Below are 22334 nucleotides of genomic sequence, written 5' to 3' on the forward strand. Positions count from 1 at the left end.
TCAGTGGCTCTCCCTCCCTCACATACATACAGGCATATTCTCACACTCTGTGCTCTCTCTCTCACACACAGACACTCTCTCATACTCTGGCTTTTATATACACAGGCACTCTCTCACACAAAAAAAGAGCACTCTCACACTCAGTGGCTCTCTCTCCCTCTACTACCCTACCCAGGTATTCTCTCTCTCTCTCTCTCTCTCTCTCACACACACACACACAGATACATATAAAAGGCACTCCACACACATACAAACACAGACACAGACACTCTCACATTCAGTGACTCTCTCTCCCCCACACACAAAAAGGCACTCTCTGGCTTTTACACACACACAGGCACGCTCTCACACAAAAAAAAGACACTCACACTCAGTGGCTCTCCCTCATACACACATTCACACTCCGTGGCTCTCTCTTCCTCATACACACATACATACTCAAGTATTCTCTCATATTTAGTGGCTCTCCCTCACACACATTCACACACACACACACACACACACACACAGGTACTGGCATTCCCTCACATTCAGTGGCTTTATGCACAAACACATACACATGGACACTGGCACTCTCTTACATTCGGTGGCTCTCTCTCCCTAATACACATAAACACACACACATACTCAGGCACTCACATTCAGTGACTCTCTGTACACACACACACAGGCATAGGCAATCTCTCACATTTACTGGCGCTCGCTGCACATGAACACACACAGGCACTGGCACTCTCTCACATTCAGTGGCTTTCTCATTCTCAGACAAACTCATGCTCTCTCTCACTCACACCCATAGGTTCAGAGCCTCCCCCACTCTTTGCCAAGCCACCGAGTTGCAGGTCCTCTCTTATTCAGCCCGCCCACAGTGGCCTATCGGGATTCATCTTCAGCTGCCGACGGGATGGGCTCTGCTGGCGGTGGCCTGCTATATCACAGGTCCTTTGTGGCATGGACTGTAACAGTCACGGGACTGATCTCACAATAAGGTGTAAGACTGGCCACGCGGCATCAGGAGATAACGTTTACTTATACACAACTCCTGCTGCTGGCTGTGGGGGGTAAAGAAGTAGCGGTTGAGTGCAGAATTGGCTCAGGCAGGGGTCTGATTTATCCCTGTCAGACTTGAAAAAAAAAAAAACCGCAAACTGAATCCCTTGGAGGTCCTGACTGCGCACCACTGTAGGGTAGGGAGGAGAGAGACACAGAGGAGGAAGGGTAAAGAAAGAGAAGTTAGAAAATGGTATGGAGGGAAGGAATGGGAGAGAGACAGAGGTGGGGCAGAGGGAAAGAAAGGGATAGAAAGAAAAGGCAAAAGAGAAGAGATGGGGGACTGGGGAGGGAGAGGCAAGAGTGAGAGAGGACAGCACAGGGGAAGGAAGGGAGGGGGAAGGAGGAGGGCATGGGGAAAGAGAAGAGGGAGAGCAAAACAAGGGCATGGAGAAGAAAAGGAGCACAGAAGAGAGAGAGAGAGAGAAAGGGCATATAAAGCAATCAAATGAAAGGCTGGGAAGGGTTTAAGTAAAGCGAGAAACGGCTTGTAGAGGATGGGGTAGAGAAAGGAAAGATGGCTAGATGGGAGAAACTGGAGAAGGAGGACTGAGATGAGGTGATGGAAGAATAAGACAGAGATACCTGTGTGAGGTAAAAAAAAGATGAGATACATTCATCAATCTAAGGAAGGCAGAAAAGAGAGATGGGGAGAAGTGACGTGGAAGGGAAAGAATGTCAGCTGGAGGAGGGAGTGCTGGGGAAAGGAGGAAAGTCACAGAAAGGAAAAGTAAAACGGAAAGACAAACCAGAAGATGGAAGTAGAGGAGCAAGAATAGAATGATATGGGGGAAAAAGGTAAAGGTAAAAGTGTCTTATTTTCAAATTAAATGTATGATTATGGGACTTTGGAAGGTTTTTAATGAATTTCTCTGTTACTTTTTAAATTCTAACTGTAAAGCCCAAAACTTGGCACGGGCAATGGTCTGCTCTATACAGCTCTGTGTCTCGTCATTTGGGTGAGGAGTGCTGGGTACACTGTAACTTTTGCTTTTTCCCCCTATTCCCCCTCAAATCCTGAAGTCTATAAGCCAACCTTAGGCTGTCTGTGGACGGGAGATTTGGAAAGTGGAGGTAGACAGGGAAGAAGGTGAGAAGAGCCTGTGTAAGGAAAGAGACATGCTAGATGTTTATGTGTGGTACGAGAAAAGAGTTTGTGTGTTTGGGAAAGCAAATGGATGTGAGAAGGCAGTTGTATGTTTGTGGGGTAGTGGTAAGTGAGTGAGTCTGTGTGTGTAAGGAGGTGAATGTTATATGTGTATTAGAGAGACTTTCGTTGTCATAGAGAACAAAACTGTATATGAGAGAGGATGTTGTTGGTGTGTGTCTGAGGATTTTCTAAAATAATGCGTACAGAAGGGGAGTGCTTGGAGCCCAAGTAATACAATGACTGTGAATCAACAACTGATAGCAATCTCCCCCCCCCCCTTACCCAGTCCTCAGACTCAATGGGTAATACTGCCCACCCACCACCCAAATCAAGTTTTGTAGGTGTCTTGTTACCATCCATGGAAAAGTTGGCAACCCTATCTGCATCCAGCAAGTCTGTCCCACTCTTCTGTTCCTGCTCTAGGTCTTCCCTGCTACAATGTTCCTGCTCTACACCTTTCTCCTTATTTTCTAGTCCTGAGCCTATTCCAGTGGCCACAGTCTTGCCTAGATGCCTTCCAAGCTAGGCCTGATTTTTGTTTGTTTTTTTTTTTAAACGACCTTGGCTTCTCCACCAAGATAGACTCTTTTTGCCTGGATGACTTCCTTTTTTATCCGCAACCTTCATCTGACATCTAGAATCTTTAGGTACATATCTTGCTAATGTACCATTCGCCAGCAATCGGATGTATCTGAACAGTTGCTAGCAGCTCAAAACCAGAAGCTAGACCAGGATTGAACAGTTGACTAGGACACCTGATATTCTGAGGAACTTAGTAAATGCTGTTCAAACAATGTAGATCCAGCTCCTCCAGCAGAAGGTGAGTATCCTGCAGGATCCTAACCCAGTTCAAATGGAATAGTGGTTCCCAACTGTCCAACTGTTCATGGAGCCTCAAATTCCTAGAACAATCCAATGGTACTCATGGGGGTTCCTCAAGTTCATGGAGCAATGCTGCCTCCTGTTCCAGAAATTTCTACATGACTATTCCTTTGATGAAACCACAGTGACCTTACTGTTTAGACTGCTATCTGTAAAGGATTTAAACTGGGCTTGCCCTTGCTAAGCAATGTAGCCCCCTTCTTAAATAGTACTGTGGATTTGTGTAGGCCTTTGTTCAAGCCTTTGGAGGGCCTAATCAAGAGGAATTCCTGCTTGTTCAATCAATGTCAAACCCACCCTCTTATTTTTCTTGCCTGAACTTGCAGTAAGAGGAGATGCTCACCTTTGCCTGGCCCCAGAGAAAGGGTCAGCTTCTGTTTTCCTTCTTCAAGATACCATGTCTGGACAAAGTTCCATAAAGGGCAGGTATCTGGATCTGTCTCCTATAAAGGAATCATTTCTGGTTCCTGTGACCTGAAAAGCATAACAGAACCTATGCCCATGGGGAATACAGTCCAGTTTACCTCTTGAAGGGAAAAGCCAGATCCTGCTTCCCCTGACTCTTCACTTTCAGTCTTTGGGGTAAGAGCCAAGTTCTGTGGAACTCATGCTCCAGGACCTACCCTTGTTATCAGAAAGGGAACTGATCCTTCCTTCCCTGGCTTCTGAGTTCATACAGGAGTTTGCCCCTATGGAAGGTGTCTTACTGCTCCTGTTCCCAGGTGATGAACTACCCTTGCTTTCTGTAGCCCACAAAACCTTGCACATATGTGCACGTAAAAGAAATGCTGCTCTGCTCCTACTTCAGGATGAAGGGTCATCTCTCATACCATGGATCCTGAACCTTTGATTGCATCAGTTCCTAGAGAGAGTACTTCATGTTCCTTGCCTACAGCAATAGAGTCTTCTGTGGAAAACTCTCCACTCAACTTATTCCAAAAATATGTTGGAGCCCACACCAAAAGAAATCCCTTCAGTACCCAGAGAACTGCCAGAATCTACTCTAAAAGGGGAAGCATCTGTGACTGTCTATCTATCTATCTATCTATCTATCTATTTATTTATTCATTTAATATTCTGCCTTTTGGCACTTCAAAGCAAATTACATTCAGAGAAAGACAGAGAGGGGATTCAGCCTATCTGCTAGGAGGAGGTGGTAATAGATAAAGAAGAGCTCTTTTTGTGTCTCCCTAAGCCTTGCTCCCAGCAGGCAGGCTGAATCCTCTCTCTGGGGCCGATGCAATAAAGTACGCTCAGCCTAGTGCACGGGTCTCCCATCACATGTAAATTCCATGTAGATGAGGAATTACCTATTATCCCCCCCCCCACCCGATGCAGGAAATCGCTGGGTGCCCAATGCACACTTTTTAGTGTGGAAAATTTAACTCCGGCTCCGGAGGAGAAGTAAAAGTCAATTTGCCAATCAAGGGCTCATGAGAAATAAAAAAATACAGTCCTCTGTGTGTCCTCCTACTTAGTATCATTGTGGCGTTTAATTTTACTGCTTGCGGTGTTGAAAAATAAATGAATATTGGCTTGATTTAAAAAAAAAAGTAAATTCTTATAACTGCACAGTTTAGACATCCAAAGCAAGGGTCGTCTTCAGCAACCTCAGCAAAATAACAAAGAAATCGGCCTGAAGAAGCGGGATAAAAACAGACGCTCGTATTGAGCGCCCGTTACAGTTGTGGGCGCCCATTGCATTTGAGCACTACACGTGCACATTTTCTCCCCTAGCGTGTCCTTTTTTTTACGCTGCCCCTCATTTAAATACAGCATCAGGCTCCCAGGGGATGCGGCTGTGTGCGCATCTGGAAAATGAGCTCTCAATGCAAGCGCCTGTTTTCAGCATGCGTCTTATTGCATTAGCCCGTCTGTCTTTCTCTAGGGTCACATGATCAGTCCCCTTTCTCTTCCCTGTGGGGGGGGTGATGTGGGGCCCCTGGGGCAAGAGGGTATTCAGTCTGCCTGTTGGAAGGGGGCAAAGAAGTGTGAGTAGAGTGGGAGGAGTTTTGTTAGGGCTTCCAAGCCCCTGTAATTGTTTTGTGTTGAAGGAGAGGGGAGGAGCCAGGGTACGTCTTTTGCTAAATCTCCTGCCTAAACTTTTATCTGGGCCCAGTTAATGGGCCAGTTTCTATTCACTATTCCTATACAATATATATATATATATATATATATATATATATATATATATGAACCTTAATGTAACTTGCCTTGAGCTATCAATGAAAAGGCATGAGCTAAATATAAGACTGGTGGCTTGGGGTGTGAGGGAGAAGCGATACATGGTCAAAAAACAGATTGGCTGAATTTTGTAATTCGGCTTCACACCCCACAAAGATCATTAAGATCAGCCAATAAGGGACTATTGCAAATTCCGTCAGTAAATTCAGCCCACCTCATACTAGTACGGGACAGATCCATCTCTATTGCTGGTCCCTGTATTTGGAATACAATGCCCGTTGAACTATGCCTGTAAACTGAGTTTAAGGAGTTTAAGAAAGCACTGAAGACTTGGCTCTTCGAGCAGGCCTACGCAGACCATTTAGAGGAAAGAAGTAGTTAGAACGAATAAGCGATTATTCTTAAGTTGTTTTTTTTTTTTTTTTACCGGTCCTTTTATTAATAATTTTATTTTGTTTAAATATCTTATTGTATTTTAACTACCAGGATTTACCGTTGCTTTTATGATTCTATGATGTGAACCGTTGTGATGTTTCTTGCGAATGATGGTATACAAAATTTTTAAATAAATAAATGAGCCTAGGGCGGGGAGTGAGCAAGCCTGGAGATGGAGAGAAAAGGGATCAACTAGAGGGGGGAGCCTGAGAGAGCGGATTGGCTGGAGAAAGGAGGTTGAGGAGGGATTGAGATTTTTTTTTTTTTAATTTTGAATTTTCTTTTGCCCTTTCCCCAACTAATTTGTTTTGGTCAATGCATGGGGATCACACTGGCTAAAGTTCGGGAATCTCTGATCTAGAAAATGACATTTCTAAAAAAACTAGTTCATCACTCAAAACAGCAAATATTTACTTACTATTTATCTTAGATTCTACTTTTTTCACTTTTACTTTGTGTGAATTTATTTCTCACAAAAGGCATTAGACAGCTCTGGCAACCATAGTTTTCAATTTATCAAAAAAAAAAATAAATTATGGATAGCTATTAGCACGTGGCCTCCAAAATGATCTTTAAAGACACTTCAACCCTGTCTGAGAGGGACCACACTTCAGGGTGGCAGGTTCATAATAGCATTGTCAATTTAGTTTGTGATGTACACAACAAATCACCTACCTAGAAGGCCCCTTTCTCTAAAGAGACTACAATCCAAGCTTCATTCGCATGGAAGGGAGAGGGCATGAGCTGGAATCTCCAGGTTTTATAACTGAGAGCCTAACCACTAATACTATTTTTCCAGTCCCTTTCATGCTCATTCAGCTTCTTTCTACTGAGCATGCTGTGATGTGAATTAGTGCCAATTGTGCTCAAGGTTTCTGAGATGTTGTGCTGTTTCACTGCAAATGGCAACAAACTACCAACTATTTTTACGTACAGACCACTGAAGCACCACTAGCTGGCAAATGCCATAGAGTTGAAAAGCTTCACATCTCCATGACAAATCATCTGATGTATCTGGTTTTATTTATTTTTTTTATTATCAGTTTTTATCTTATTTTATTGTGCTGTTCATAAACATAAAAAAACCACTTTCCATGACAGTCATCTGTGGTCACAGCAATCACAGCAGCTATTCCCTATCTGCCCCCTTCGAATTTTCGTTTTAATTACTATTGATTTCTGCCTCTAGAAGCGTTGGTAGACATGTTCTCTTTTGGAGTTCTTTTAATTACTTTAGAGAAGTTTTCCATTATTGCATATGTATCTAAAACAGGAAGGAATGCTCCATTGCTGTTTGACTTCTACTTTCTTTTAAAAAGCGGGCTTCAAAGAATCATGTCAGGCCCATCAGATAGGATAACATGTCATTAAAAAGGATGGCTGACTAGCATGAGTGGACTCAGCTTATGCACTGTCATAAGTCTAGGGATAAAATTCGATACTGAAAGAAATAGAAAATGTCATCATACTATTGCTTTAGAAGTGCTCTGATGCCATTTACAATTTTTCAATTACACCAATCCTCAACCAGACATTTAATTAAAAAGTTAAAATATTTGCATGCAAACCGGTATGCTAAGCTGAAATATTATCCAGCTCCTGCAATCACGTTCAATATTCTTTTTTTTTTTTTTTTTTAGGAGGGGAGAATTGCAGCTACAAATACAGGCTTAACTTGCAGCAACATAAAAAAGAAAAGAAAAAAAGTTAGGCAGCTCCACAACTGCAGTATCAAAACTCACATGCGATGATATTCCCATATCTATTCTTCATTCTGTTCTCATCTTTCTTAGCCGAGTCCCATGGTGCTGACTGTCCTTCAAAGAAGCTCTATTAAAAAAAAAAAAATGAGAGAGCGGAAAGTAAGGCTGAGAGCAACAAAATCTGGAAAATCACCTACAGGCAATCCAAGGTATAGAGGCAACTGACAGAAGGGGAAACACTCATAGTTTATAATGGATTCATGTGGTTAATATATTTGCCAGGCGTTTATATCAGTTTCTTTCTCTGTGAAAGCAAGATATCATATTCAAATATTCTTAAAAGCAAAAGCCTGATAGTATTTGACAGACTAAAAGATAGTAATGAAGGAACTGTGGTCTTTTAAATGGGATCATCATTCAAAAAATGGGGACTCATCACATTAATAAATCAAGCTCTGCCCCAAAAATTTCATAGTGTAGCATCCAACTTTTTAAGTTGGAAATGCGACAGACACTATAAACACTTCTGAACACTTCCTGTAAGTGTGCTTCAGTACACAGAGGTCTCACACTGCCAAAGGAAAACTTCCAAACACCACAAACCCAGTGTCTTGAATCAAAATCCTGGAAGGCGCCAGATACATTTCCTACATGAACTATAACCAAAAGAGAGGACCTGCTGGGCTTCTTCCTTCAAAGCAGAGATCCTATTTGAACCAGTCATAGCTTGAATTTCAACTACCACCAATTTTGGAGCAACAAAAACTATCCCATTATCTGACAAATGATGGATTTTGCTTGCTTTGTAAACACTGTACATTTTTTACTAGAAAGGCATAAACTGGTAAAGGGACCACTATTATTAAAAAGGGCAGATACTATAAATATAGCAATTTTTTGTTAGATATTTGTGAACCTCTGATTAAATTATAGAGATGTGCATATTCAGCAGCATTTAGCCGGATAACTTCTGAGTTATCCGGGTATATGCCGACTTTTGAATATTTCAGCCATTTATTTGACTACACGTTAGTTAGATAACTCAACATCCAGCTAAAGTTTAGTTGGATAACATAGGGGCATTTCAGGGCAGAGTTAATTTAGGCAGATAAGTTATCTAACTAACTCCAATATTCAGAGTTAGTTAAATAACATATCCATCTAACTGTGGTTATAATGTAGAGTATCATAAATATAGCCAGATAAAGTTATCTGGCTAGCATTAAGATAGTCGGGTATATTCAATGATGCAAATGCACCACTGATTATTCTGCCAAATTTAGCGAGATTAGCTAATCTGGCCAGTGGCTGAATATTACCCCCAGAGAGCATAACTGACTAGTGACATGTCCCTTACGTGCCACAAATTAAAATGATACTCAACTGAGTAAATATAAAAATGTGTTTAGGAGGGCTCGGCTAAGTAGGCCATGTAGAACTCTAAGGGGCGGATTTTCAGAGCCCTGCTCGCGTAAATCCGCCCAAAACCGGGCGGATTTACGCGAGCAGGGCCCTGCGCGCCGGTAAGCCTATTTTACATAGGCCTACCGGCGCGCGCAGACCCCGGGACTCGCGTACGTCCCGGGGTTTTCGGAGGGGGCGTGTCGGGGGCGTGTCGGCAGCGTTTTGGGGGCGGGTACGGGGGCGTGGCTACGGCCCGGGGCGGTCCGGGGGCGTGGCCGCGCCCTCCGTACCCGCCCCCAGGTCGCGGCCCGGCGCGCAGCAGGCCCGCTGGCGCGCGGGGATTTACGTCTCCCTCCGGGAGGCGTAAATCCCCCGACAAAGGTAAGGGGGGGGGTGTAGACAGGGCCGGGTGGGTGGGTTAGGTAGGGGAAGGGAGGGTAAGGTGAGGGGAGGCAAAGGAAAGTTCCCTCCGAGGCCGCTCCGATTTCGGAGCGGCCTTGGAGGGAACGGGGGGGAGGCAGTGCGGCTCGGCGCGCGCAGGCTATACAAAATCGATAGCCTTGCGCGCGCCGATCCAGGATTTTAGTGGATACGCGCGGCTCCGCGCGTATCTACTAAAATCCAGCGTACTTTTGCTTGAGTCTGATGCGCAAGCAAAAGTAGGCTGATCGCGCTTCTTTTAAAATCTACCCCTAAGTGGATATTATGGGGTTTTTCTTTTAGATCAAAACTTGCTTGGCTTTCTGTATTATTTCTTTATTGATGCTAGAGTGAGGTATGTGTGGAATTGCAAGGTGTAATACCTGGCAAGATGGACTGCTTTGGGATTTTGATCACTTTCTGAACAGCTGCTTCATCTTATGTAGGAAGTGTTTCTTCATATGGGTATATTCCCTCTTTTGAGGGAGAATATCATCAGGCATACCAGTTTCATTCACTCAACGCATACCAGCTTTATTCAGTCAAAACACAATTAAGCTCTGGAATTTGTTGCCAGGGGATACGGTTAGTGCAGTTAGGGGTAGATTTTGCACACGCACGTCCATGTGTGCGTGCTACTCGACGCATACACATGGACGCGCGATTTTATAACATGCGCATATGTTATAAAATCGGCGGCAGCACGTGCAAAGGGTAGAGGATTTTGTCCTTATTTGCACGGCGATGCATCAGGGCCTTCCCCAGTTTGCACCTACCTCCTACCCTAACCTCCCTTCCCCTAACCTACCCACCCCCCTATCCCTATCCTAGGGCCCCATCATTTTGTTACCTTTTTTTTTGCTCCTGCAAAGGAGCTGTAGTAAGTTGCGTGCGCTGGCACAGCAGCAAATGGCCACTGTACCAGGCACCTCCCCTCCCGCCCCCACACCTCTGCCGAGGCCCAGCTCTTGTGCACATGAACAGCCGGGCCCCTTTTAAAATGTGCACAGCGCACACAAGGCCCGGCTGCTCACATAAACCCTGTGCTTTATGTGCGTGGGCCATTAAAAAACCAGCCATCAGTGTAGCTGGGTTTAAAAAAGGTTTGGATAAGTTCTTGGAGGAGAAGTCCATTACCTGCTATTAATCAAGTTTACTTAGGGAATAGCCACTGCTATTAATTGCATCAGTAGCATGGAATAGACTTAGTTTTTGGGTACTTGCCAGGTTCTTATGGTCTGGATTGGCCACTGTTGGAAACAGGATGATGGGCTTGATGGACCCTTGGTCTGACCCAGCATGGCATTTTCTTATGTTCAAATCATCATACATTGCTGAGTGAGTGGCTGTTCATGTCTGCTGTTATGATTACTCAGTTGAGTGCCAGTTTGGTTTCTGAGGAAAGAAGTCTAGCAAAGCATCTGGTCTGGTATGGATTTATGCAGGTAATCTGGCGCCTACATGAAGATCTGATGTGAGATACTGAATTCATGGTGTTTTGAAGCATTCTTTGGGATGTGTGCGACTTATGTGCTTTGAAAAATAGTTGAAGCAATTGTACAAATAAGTTTACATTTTGCATTTTTCACTTAAATAGTTGGATTATGCATTATGAAAACTTGGGACAGGTGATTATAATTTTGGCATTGAATTGTTAATATGATGATTCCCCTTCTGTGTATGATAGCACCATAAAAAAGACCAAACTACCTATTTTTTACTGTCTTTTAGGCTGCATCACTGCTGTATGGAATCATGTGCTTTATCCTGCCTCTTTACCATATGCTTTGCTTCATGGTAACTTAATGGCTTCTCTGGGCTTTTTTTTAATGTGTGCAAAAAGTTTAACTTGCTTTCAATATGCAAACTACACTAACAGCAGTCTCACAAATTCTGTTTGCACTTCCAACAATTCTTTGCAATATTTAATAATGACTGGTTTGTTTTTTTTAAATGGTTGTCATTTCATTCAGCATTTGAGAATCCATTTACAAAAAAAATAATCCTTACTGTACATCAAGCTTATAAAAACAAAAAGCCTTTGTTTTGTCAAATATATTATGCCATCTACTAGATATGATCCAGTTATTAATCCATTTTAACAAAGTTGCAGTTGAATTTATAGTTATTGTAAACACGATAACAGGATTTGTTTAAATTCCTGCTCACACCACTATTATTAAAAAGGGCAGATACTATAAATATAGCAATTTTTTGTTAGACATTTGTGGACCTCTGTATTAATAACCAATGCCCTATTTATACCAAATTTTCTATCACTGATATACTAAAAGAAATATACAAAAAACAAATCTATATGCAAACAAAATCCTCAAAGAGAACTCCAACCTTTGAGCCTATTTAAAATTTTGAACACTTCAAAAAATTTTAAACAGGCTCAAAGGTTAGAGCTCTCTTTCAGGGATGACTGGAAGCAGAGGAGAAAAAACCCACAATTGAAGTGACTGAAAGAACCAAGAGGTAAAAGGTTATTATAGTGAAAAAGATCAGTACAGCTGAAACAAATATAAATCTGCACCTGTTGTGTATATGAGAATATAGTGGAGTGTACGCCTAGGTATGAACTAAAGACTGCATGTATGTCCATGATACTCAGGCTGGGGGTGTGTGCATGGCGCTCTGGCAACATATGCAAATGTATGATTCTCAGCCTGGAATTATACATGTGTATGTCATCTGTTAGGCTTCACCAGATGGTACTATACTTTAATATTTGGGAATGTTCAGCAGTGGGAGGTCTAGGGAGCTGCGAGTTAAGGGAGTGATTTGTAGGAGGATGCTTTCTCCAAAAAGGATGGGTTTTGGAGGTGGTATAAAGTATGAGATGAGATATTCAGAGGATGGTTGAAGTGTTAGAACCTGAAGCTGGTCCTGGGTAGTCCAGGGCAAGTGGGTTGGAGAAGCCTGATCCATTGGGAAGCGACTCTGTCTTCCGCCAAAGGCTAACTTGGAGAAGTGGAACCCCTAATCCACCGTTCCAGGGAAGTCTGCAGATAGCAGTGTGAGTTTGAAGGAAAACTTTCCTGTTCTTTAGTAGGGCCAAAAGAAAGGAAAAATCTTAATTTTGACTGTGCTCAAATGACATGAGAAAGTAAGTAACTGTTTTGAACTTTTGGACTGTCTGAGAAGCTGTCTCTTATTCTTCTGGAACAGTGAACTATTTTTGTTGGATCTGCTTTCCCTGCATCTTGGATATATATATATATATATTTTTTTTAATATTTATAATAAATTCTCTCTTGTTGGGAGCATCAACTTTTATTTGGACTATATTTTTGGGGTTCCTTCGGCCCCACAAATAAACCTGTTATCCACAGCATGATTCTGTACCTGGTTCTGCAGGGGTTGCACCAAGTGAGGAGTGAGTCAGTACTCCATTGCCTCTGAAGGGGGTATGGGGGGAAGAGCCCTACGAAAATTGAGGCTCATATAAGTATAGGCTAATGGATTGAAGACTTCGGGGCGGATTTTAAAAGGCGCGCGAATAGCCTACTTTTGTTTGCGCTCCAGGCGCAAACAAAAGTACGCTGGATTTTAGTAGATATGCGCGGAGCCGCGCGTATCTGCTAAAAACCTGGATCGGCGCGCGCAAGGCTATGGATTTTGTATAGCCGGCGTGCGCCGAGCCGCGCAGCCTACCCCCGTTCCCTCCAAGGCCGCTCCGAAATCGGAGCGGCATCGGAGGGAACTTTCCTTTGCCCTCCCCTCACTTTCCCCTCCCTTCCCCTACCTAACCCACCCGCCCGGCCCTGTCTAAACCCCCCCCTTACCTTTGTCGGGGGATTTACGCCTCCCGGAGGGAGGCGTAAATCCCCGCGCGCCAGCGGGCCTCCTGCGCGCCGGGCCGCGACCTGGGGGCGGGTACGGAGGGTGCAGCCACGCCCCCGGACCGCCCCGGGCCATAGCCACGCCCCCGTACCCGCCCCCAAAACGCTGCCGACACGCCCCCGAAACGCCGCGACGACCGGGCCCCCCCCCCCGACACGCCCCCCCTCGGAGAACCCCGGGACTTACGCGAGTCCCGGGGCTCTGCGCGCGCCGGGAGGCCTATGTAAAATAGGCTTCCCGGCGCGCAGGGCCCTGCTCGCGTAAATCCGCCCGGTTTTGGGCGGATTTACGCGAGCAGGGCTCTGAAAATCCGCCCCTTGGTGTTCTAGACCTGTTTTTGAGTATTTTTGTGACAATCGCAGCTTTTTACTGTCTAAGAGACTGTTGTGGAAAATGTTCATTTTTGGCCCCATTGATTTCGGGGCATGGAGAAGAAGAAAAACCTGTGGTTACTTTCCAGGGGGTGAATCGAGGTGACGTTCTGGTGCAGGAGCCTCAGGATCTGCTGACGTCGCCTGGAAGATGTGCCTGCCTGCGCCCCTGGTGGGAGTGTTGCCTGCAGGAGAGATGGAGACAGGCTACATGGCTGAAGACTTCATGGCCCAGGAGCCTAGTTGCCAGGATGGAACATCAATTCTCTCCTTAGTTTGGGAGGCAGAGAGGTTGGTCATGCAGGATTTCTCTGCTCTGCACTGCATTCTTTGACACCAGTGGGCTCAACTGCTCTCCCTGCTGCAGCAGGATGCCTTGCAGCCGCTATCAGCCTTTCCCCTGTTGCAGCGAACTGCAGTGGAACTGGAAAGGGCTGCAGTAGAGCCCGCTGAGGAGGAGAGAGCATGCTTGAACAAGGAGGCCGTGGCCGGAGGTGAGCGGGACCAGGAGGGATCACCTGTGACAGTGTGGGAGCCACCTGCCAATTTTCCTAGCAACTTCCCCTGCTACTGCGGAACTGCAGAGGCCGGCAAGTGAAGAGTCAGTGGTGCGGGAGCACACCCGAAGAGAGCTGGCGGTGGGTCCGGCAGTGAGCTCAGCGATGAGGCAAGGATGACACTGGGCACATGTTTTACTGGCTGTGGGGATGTACTGGAAGAAAGGGGGGGCTAACGAAGGGGAAACACTGATGTGAGCAGGGATGCAAGTATGCTGCAGCAGTCAGTTAAGAAACCACCTGAGCTGGTAGAGCAACTGTACCAGGTGAGGAGGGCCGGAAGAGGGACTGGTTATCTGCAGCCAGTTGCTGAGTCCTAGAGCCTACAAAGTGCATCCGTAAAAGGGGCAGTGCATTATGTGCTTTGCGGCCGAGAGAGGAGTCTCCCCACCCCTTCAGCTATGGGGGTGATGATAGGAGCTGAGCTACTATGCAGGGAATTGGCCATCACCTTTGAGATGGCTGCAGCAATCCAGAGAGAGATCGGGAAATGGGGGTGAAAGAGCTGGAAATCCTGGACTGGAGCCACAGTCCATTATGGCTGCGCTACCTGCACGTCTACTTCCAGTGCTGTTTGTCTTCACCTGACCTGGGGCCAAAAGGATGACGTTTTCTGTGCTGGAGCTGCTTCAGGGATTTTCAGTGGATCATATGTTTCTGGGATGCTGGCCAGTTGAGTCCAGAGAGAAACCTCCAGAGAAGAAGGGTACCACTACTACAGACAGTAAATCTTGCTTCACTGTTTCCCAGTGAATCCAGTTTCTTTTGAAGCAGACTTCAGGACAAAGAGACTTCTTTCTCTATCTGTTGTCCTATATTGTTTGTTTGTCCTATTTTTTTTTTTTTTGGTAGGTGCTGAGAAGTTATCAGTTTCTTGATAGAAGGTCAAAATGATGGCCTTGCCTTTCATTTGAATTTTGAGGGACTTTCTGTGGAATCGTGGGGAGCCAGCTCCTGAAGTTGAAGGCCTGCCAAGAAGAGAGCTAGAAGATCTAAAGATGCTGCGAGGACTTTAGTTTAATCTTCTAGCATTTTAAACTTTGGATTTGAAACCCCCTCCCCCCCCCCCCCACTGAAAACCTCCCAAAAGATCACCAAAAAAATATTACAAACATGTCTTCTTTGTTATTATCCTGACACTATTTCAATCTGTGATATTTATTATTTTGGTGTGCCGTTTAACATGGCTGGTTGATTTCTAGGAGGAAGTATTCCAGACCCTTTCTTCTATTAATGCTAACTTTTCTTTCAGAATTCTACCAGGAGTTGAAGGATGGACGAGATGTGGGGGAAATTGTCACCTTACCTAGATTTCTCCAACCGGAACATCTTAAGTGACTTGGGGAACTGGGCCTCTAAACCCAGAGACCCAGGTATAAGTTGTGAGCGTATATCCTCTCTGTGGAGAATATAAGGGAGAGAGGCAATAACCAGACCTTTTACAGGACTATTTTGGAATGCATCTTCTCTACCCAGGAGATTAGTGCAAGGAAGTGTGAAGGAATGTTCCCTGCTAGTCCCCTCAGTGACTAGTGGAGGAGTCTAAGTAAACTGTCCCTGTCTAGTTGGTGGATGATTTTTGGAAGTAAATTGGTTCCCTGCTGGTCCCAGTGCACCCGAGGCTGATTTTTCTGGTGTTTTGTATGGTTGAAATTCTATGAATGTGTTTCTTATTTCCTTCGCCACGCAGAATGACAGGGTTCAGGTTGCAGAATGGAAGGCACAAATGTTTATTTGAATATGCACTCTCTCATGAGGTACCAGGCGTTAAAGTACTGCAGTAATTTAGCATATTTCTTTTTTATGTCATTTTTCCCTGGCTAAAGGAAAATCCACTTGATGATGTTGAATTTTATAGGTGACGCTGTGAGTAAAAATGGCAAAAGCTATCTTGGCCCTAGGACCATTTATCAATACATCAGGAGGAAATTAATTCAACTAAAAAGGCCTATTTTTCTAGTAAGATTCGATCTGTAGGGAATAATTCAATTGAACTATTTCATATGGTTAAATCTCTTACTACTAAATCTACCAATTAGAATAATAGTGCTGTACGTAGCCTGAATTATGCAATGATGCATTCTACTTTCATGAGAAGGCTGTAAATCTTTGCAAAGAAATTGATACGATTGACGTCACAGAACTAAACAATGGTATCTTTGCATCCAATACATGGCATAAATTTGATACAGTGTTAGAAGATGGGATTCTTCAAATACCCTCTAAGATGAATATCTCTTCTTGTCCATTAAATCCTTGCCCAACATCTATTTGAAAAGTCTTGAAACATGAAATATGCAAACCTATTGCAGCTATCACAAATTTATCATTAACTACAGGCTGTCTCTGCCTGACTCATTGAAACAGGGCTCTGTCAAACTCATTCTGAAGAAACTAAACTTAGATCCAAAAAAACTGTGCAAACTTGCACTCATATTCTCATTATATTTTCTGGCAAAGGTGACTGAAGCTGCAGTTTTGTCACAGCTTTCAGCTTTTATAGAAGGGCAAGCGATACTAGACTATTGCCAGTTTGGATTCAGGAGGGTTTTTAGTAAAGAGACCTTGCTTGTATTGAGCATAGATACTTTTATTTGGGGATCTGACTGCGGGACCACTTATTAATGGTCCTCTTAGACATAGCATCTGCTTTTGATATGACTGATCATGAAATTCCTATTTCTAGGTTACAGGCATTTGGTCTATCTGGCAAAGTGCCTGATAGGATTTCTTCATATTTATCTAATTGAAGTCAACAAATCAGAATGGGCAATGCAATTTCCATCTGGAATCCTGTGACCACCAGAGTTCCTCAAGGCTCTGATCTTTCAGCCGCATTCTTTAATAAGTGCCTTCCTTCCCTCTGCCGGGTTTTCACATGTCTCAATGTAAATTACAAAATCTACGCCGATGACATTCAATTTTTTTTGTTTCTTACAGTTTATCCTGGACTAATACTTTTGATCTTATTTTTCTTTGCCTTACAACAGCAAAAAGATGGTTATTTCACTACAAACTGAAGCTGAATGTTAAAAAAAGAGTTGATCGTGTTAAGCCCTACTGTGCCTGCTTTTGAATTTGATTGTTCAAATCGTGGGAATAATTCTTGATACATCATTATCTTTTCATTCTACATATAAAATCAGCTGTTAAGTTTTCATTCTATAAATTACATCTGCTTAGATGTCTAAAGCCTCTGGTTCTGAAATCTTGTGGCTCTACATTCCTCAAGCATTGGTATTGAATGGATTAGCCTATTGCAATTCTTTGTAAACTAGTTTGCCAGCGTCTACCACCCGAGCTTTGCAAATAGTCCAGAATGCTGCCGCCAGGATCTTTACAGGCACATGCACGCTTGACCACATTACTCCTGTTCTCACTTCATCACAATGGCTCCCAATCAAATGGTGGGTGCAATATAAGCTTGCAATTCTCACCCATACTTCATTGTATGGAGATATTACTATTTGGGCTAACGCAGTGCTATATGCTTATAAACCTACACATAGTAACATAGTAATGACAGCAGAAAAAGACCAAAATGGTCCATCCAGTCTGCCCAGCAAGCTTCGCAAGGTAGTAACTACCGCTGCGTGCAGGTAACCCCCATATATTACGCTCTGCTAATTAAAGTCTGTTGGAGGTTCTATCCACAAGATTTGCCCATCTTGATATCTGGTAGGAAGTTCCAGAATATAGGGCCGGGTAGCCGGCCCTATATTCTGGAACTTCCTACCAGATAGTTTGCGATCACTGGCCTGTCCTAAATCATTCAGAAAGGCTCTGAAAACTAATTTATTTTCATATGCATTCAATGAAGCTTTAAGTATGTAATAAATATAGACTAGAATGATGTAGTATCAGAAACAAGGCACTGCAAAAATTTGAATAGTGTTGAAAAGCTAGCAGTAATTGTCACAAATAATGTGACAATGAATATCCAGGCATATATGATGTTTATGTTAGTTACAGAGGTAATTTTAAAAGGTAAATGTAACATACTATTGTAGCAATTTAAAAAAGTAATTTACATTCAAAAAGTGCACTTACATGTGAATATCCTATGGACAGTTCTATGGCATATATTGCAGCAAGTTTCAAAAGCCCACTTGCATAGGTAAAATGCATTTACATACATAAAAACCAATTTAAGTGTCTAAATGCTTTTTCAAATCATGCCTTATGTGTTTAATGTTATTTGTTTTACATTTATGTATGTTTTATCTCTATACCTGCTCTGAACATTTGCTAAGAGTACGGATTAGAAAATCTTTTAAATAATAAATAAATAAATAATTGGGGTTTTTTTGTCAGCAGGTTCTCACCATGCCTAAGTCTCAGCCCTATATAACCCAGCCTTGCCAGAACCATCTTGCCTCTTCGTGGAGTCACCTCGGCTCTCTGACCTGGCCATCCTTGTTTTGTACATTGTCTTGAGGCACTGGGGCCTGCTCTTGTCTTGAATCTTGCCTTGCGGCCTATCAAGGCCAATCCTTGCCCCTTGCTCTGTTTCCTACTCTAGACCTTGCCTTGTATTGTGGCCTCCGGGCCTACTCTAGTCTTGTATCATGCCTTGCGGCCTTCTGGCCTCTATGTACCTGGGGGCCTATGGGCCTATAGCTCTGTGGCCAATGGGCCTCCAGTCTTGCTGCCTTCAGGCTTTTATGTTCTCTGTTCTGTGTTGCCTTGTTTAGTTCTTGTCTGGTCCTGTCCTGTCTGCCGTGTCCGGTCTTGTCGTGCCCTGCCCAGTCCAGTCTTGTAATTGCCTGCCCTGCTCTGTATCGATATCCTGCCCTTGCCCAGTATGCCTGGATCCATCTGTACTTGTATCTTATCCCAGTTCCTGCTCTCTTCTACAGCCCATTCAGCCTCCCAGCCTTGCTCCAGATCTACTGGTCTCCAGAACCCAAGGGCTCAAGCTGTGGGGGAGTGGACTGGCTAGGCAGAAGACCAGCTCTTGTCTAGCCCAGTGTCCTGCCTTGCAGTGGACACAGATCCAGTAATATGACAGAATGAAGAGGCCAACCACTGTACACAGGAATGGGTTCATGACTTTCAGACCAGCTGGTGAGTCTGAAACAGATGTTTCTGCTACCAACAAGAGTAGTTAAGTTCCTGCCTTAGCAATTCAATTTGTTTTTACACTGAGTTTTGCCTGCCTGGTTTGTAAAGTTCAGAGTCTCCGAGTGCAGCCCTGTGGCATAGCCACGGGTGGGCAAGGTAGACTGTGGCTCACCCACTTTGCACTCAGGCCCGCCCAATCAGCATTGCTCAGTGCTGAGAAGAGGAGGACCGACCCAAGGCTGTCGCGGAGCTCATCCCGCACAGTCTGAGAAGAGGAGGTCTGATGCAGGGCCATCGTGGAGCTCATCTCATCTTGACTTTCAGCAATTGAAATATGCCATCTTTGGGAATGTGCATTTCTTATATATTGGTATTTTACTTTTTCTTAAGTATTCTACTGTTAACAGACGGGCGGATTTTAAAAGCCCTGCTCGCGTAAATCCGCCCGGATTTACGCGAGCAGGGCCTTGCGCGCCTATTTTCCATAGGCCGCCGGCACGCGCAGAACCCCGGGATGCACGTAGGTCCCGGGGTTTTCGGAAGGGGCGTGCCAGGGGCGTGTTGGGGGCGGGGCTGAATGACGCGGCATTTTGGGGTCGGGGCGCGGCGTTTCGGGGGCGGGACTGGGGGCATGGCGCCGGCCCGGGGGTGTGGTCCAGGCCTTCGGACCAGCCCCCGGGTCGGAGCACGGCGCGCCAGCAGTCCGCTGGCGTGCGTAGATTTACGTCTGCTTCTCGCAGGCGTAAATCTACGGACAAAGGTAAGGGGGGGTTTAGATAGGGCCGGGGGGGTGGGTTAGGTAGAGGAAGGGAGGGGAAGGTGAGGGGAGGGAGAAAGAGAGTTCCCTCTGATCCAGGATTTTAGAAGATACACGCGGCTACGCGCGTATCTTCTAAAATCCAGCGTACTTTTGTTTGCGCCTGGTGCGCAAACAAAAGTACGCGAACGCGCTTTTTTAAAAAATCTACCCCAGAGTCTGCTATCTTGGGTTTTCCATTTCAATCTTGTTTGTGTGTTTCTGTTTCTAATATATAGTTTCTTATTCTATATTAGGTAATTAGATAATTTATAGTTTCTTATTCTGTGTTGTGCATGTATGACAGAGTTGCAGTATTTCGGCTTGCTTGACGTTTCTCTGTAGGGATTTGTAGCATTCCAAGTTGTTTGCCCAGTAGGTTGTTACGGAGCGTGCCCTCAGGCCTTGTTAGGAGTGCAGAGGTGTGGTCCCATCTAAGTAGGAAGTGAGCCCGTGGGCCACGGCACGGCTTAGGGAGGAGCCCCAAGATACATCGCGGGAGGTGAGCTGGTACGAGCATGGGTGGAGCAGGAGCGAGGCTGGAGTGAAGACAAGGCAAGGATTCCAGAACAGGAACCAGGCAGGCTCAGCCCTCCATTGGACCTACACACACCAATGAGATCCAGCAACGCAATGCTGATCTCGAGAGTAGCCCTCCGGCTACTCGAAAGCCCTTTCGGATCCGCCGCTTGGTAACGACGAGTGTGTGAGGCCAGACGGAGGCTGAGGGGAGGAACATGAAGACTCAGACGAAGACTTGGATACTCAGAGGGTTCAGACAAAGACTTGGAAAGTTGGACAAGGACTCAGGATATTCAGAAGACTCAGACAAGTGTTCAAGAGATTCAGAAGGCTCGGACAAGGATTCAAGTTGCTCGGAAGTTTCAGGCAAGGATTCAAGAGGCAGGTGAAAGTACTGGGTGAGAACTGTATCGCAACACGCCCTACAAAGCCGCCAATGGCTGGTCACGGACCACACTGAACGCGAAGCAGACTCCAGACAAAGATGTGGAACTTGTGACTGGAACATGGCGAAGATTCAGTAGAGGCCTGCACCAGGGCACGCCCTACACAGTTGCCTATGGCTGGTCGCAGACCACATTGGAGTGGAGCAGGTTCTGGCAGAGTCTTAGGCATGGACGGGTGCAAGCACAAGGGAACTCCATAGACTGGGAACAAGAGACTCAGGAACAAGGCTTTGAAAACAGAAGTTTTCTGGAGGCTTGCGCTGCAGACGAGAAGAAGGCCTTGTACCACGAGGTGCCCTACACAGCCATCCCATGGGCTGGTCACAGACCACGACATGGCACGCCAAGAGAGGTGGACAGACGAGGGACCTGGGAACTGGACGAAGAGCTGAAGATGAGATGAACAGAGTAAAGACAGGAACATTGGACATCAGGAACAAGGAACATGGCACCTCAGGACACAGGACATCTGGACACAGAACATCTGGAACATCAGGAACAGAAGGCAGGTGACGAGGGAGCTCCGACGAGGGATGAGACCAGGGATATCAAGGAGACAAAGTTCAGGAACACGAAGAATATGGAACGAAGATCCATCAAGGCACAGGAGACCACGGAAGGAAGATCACAGACACTGTGCAAACCCGATCCGAAGGCACTAAGGAATGGCAGCAGGGCCCTTTTATAGGGCAGATGCAGGAACAGGCTGATGACATCACTGTTGAGGGCCACGGGGCTTTTCCCGCCACTGGCCCTTTAAATACAGAAGAGAGGCATGCGCCCATGCCTATGCAGAGGCCAGGAAGAGACCGACACGCTGGCGGCATCCCTGCTGCATGGAGAGGTCGAGGAAGAGCGGTTCCTTGCCGCGAAGAAGGAGAAAAAAGCAGGCACCAGCAATGTCGGCTTCCCTGCCATGTGAGGACCTCGGCAGCGGCTCCAGCTGTGAAGACTGAGCACGTCGGACTAAGTGTGGTAATTTCTGATGACCTTAAGGTGGCCTAAAACAAGTGAATACATTGAAGGCAAAAGCTAGAAAGATGAATGGCTGCATTGAGAGAATGGTCAGCAGAAAAAAAAAGGTGGTGATATTGCCACCTCATTTTGAATATTGTATACAGTTCTGGAGACCACACCTTCGAATGGATATAAAATAGATGGAATCAGTCTAGAGGGTGGCTACTAAAACAGTTAGTGGTCTTCATTCTAAAGCATATAGGGACAGATTTAAATATCTAAACATGTATATCCTGGAGGAAAGGCAGAATGGGAAGAAATGTTAGAGACATTGAAATACTCCAAGGTTTTCATGCACAGGAGGCTAGCCTCTTTCAAAGGAAAGGAGGCACTAGAATGAGAGGTCATGGGATGTGGGTGAAAGGGGATAGGTTCAGGATTAATCTAAGGAAATATTTCTTTTCAGAGAAGATAGTGGATGCATGGCTCAGCCTCCCCGTAGAGCTAGTGGAGACAAGGACAGTATCTGAATAAATGAAAGCAT

At 45.0% G+C, this 22334-nt stretch overlaps 1 protein-coding gene across 9 annotated transcripts in view; it reads right to left on the reverse strand.

The window, feature by feature from the left end:
* The window catches only part of PTPRM (protein tyrosine phosphatase receptor type M), a 1907823-nt gene that overhangs the window by 233779 nt on the left and 1651710 nt on the right, over positions 1-22334 (reverse strand). For all 9 annotated transcript variants that reach the window (XM_029591025.1, XM_029591024.1, XM_029591022.1 and 6 more), the window contains one exon: positions 7444-7531. In XM_029591025.1, coding sequence (XP_029446885.1) covers positions 7444-7531 — 88 coding nt within the window. The remainder of the gene's footprint in view (positions 1-7443; positions 7532-22334) is intronic.

Source organism: Rhinatrema bivittatum, chromosome 2, assembly GCF_901001135.1.
Source record: "Rhinatrema bivittatum chromosome 2, aRhiBiv1.1, whole genome shotgun sequence".
Lineage (NCBI taxonomy): Eukaryota > Metazoa > Chordata > Amphibia > Gymnophiona > Rhinatrematidae > Rhinatrema > Rhinatrema bivittatum.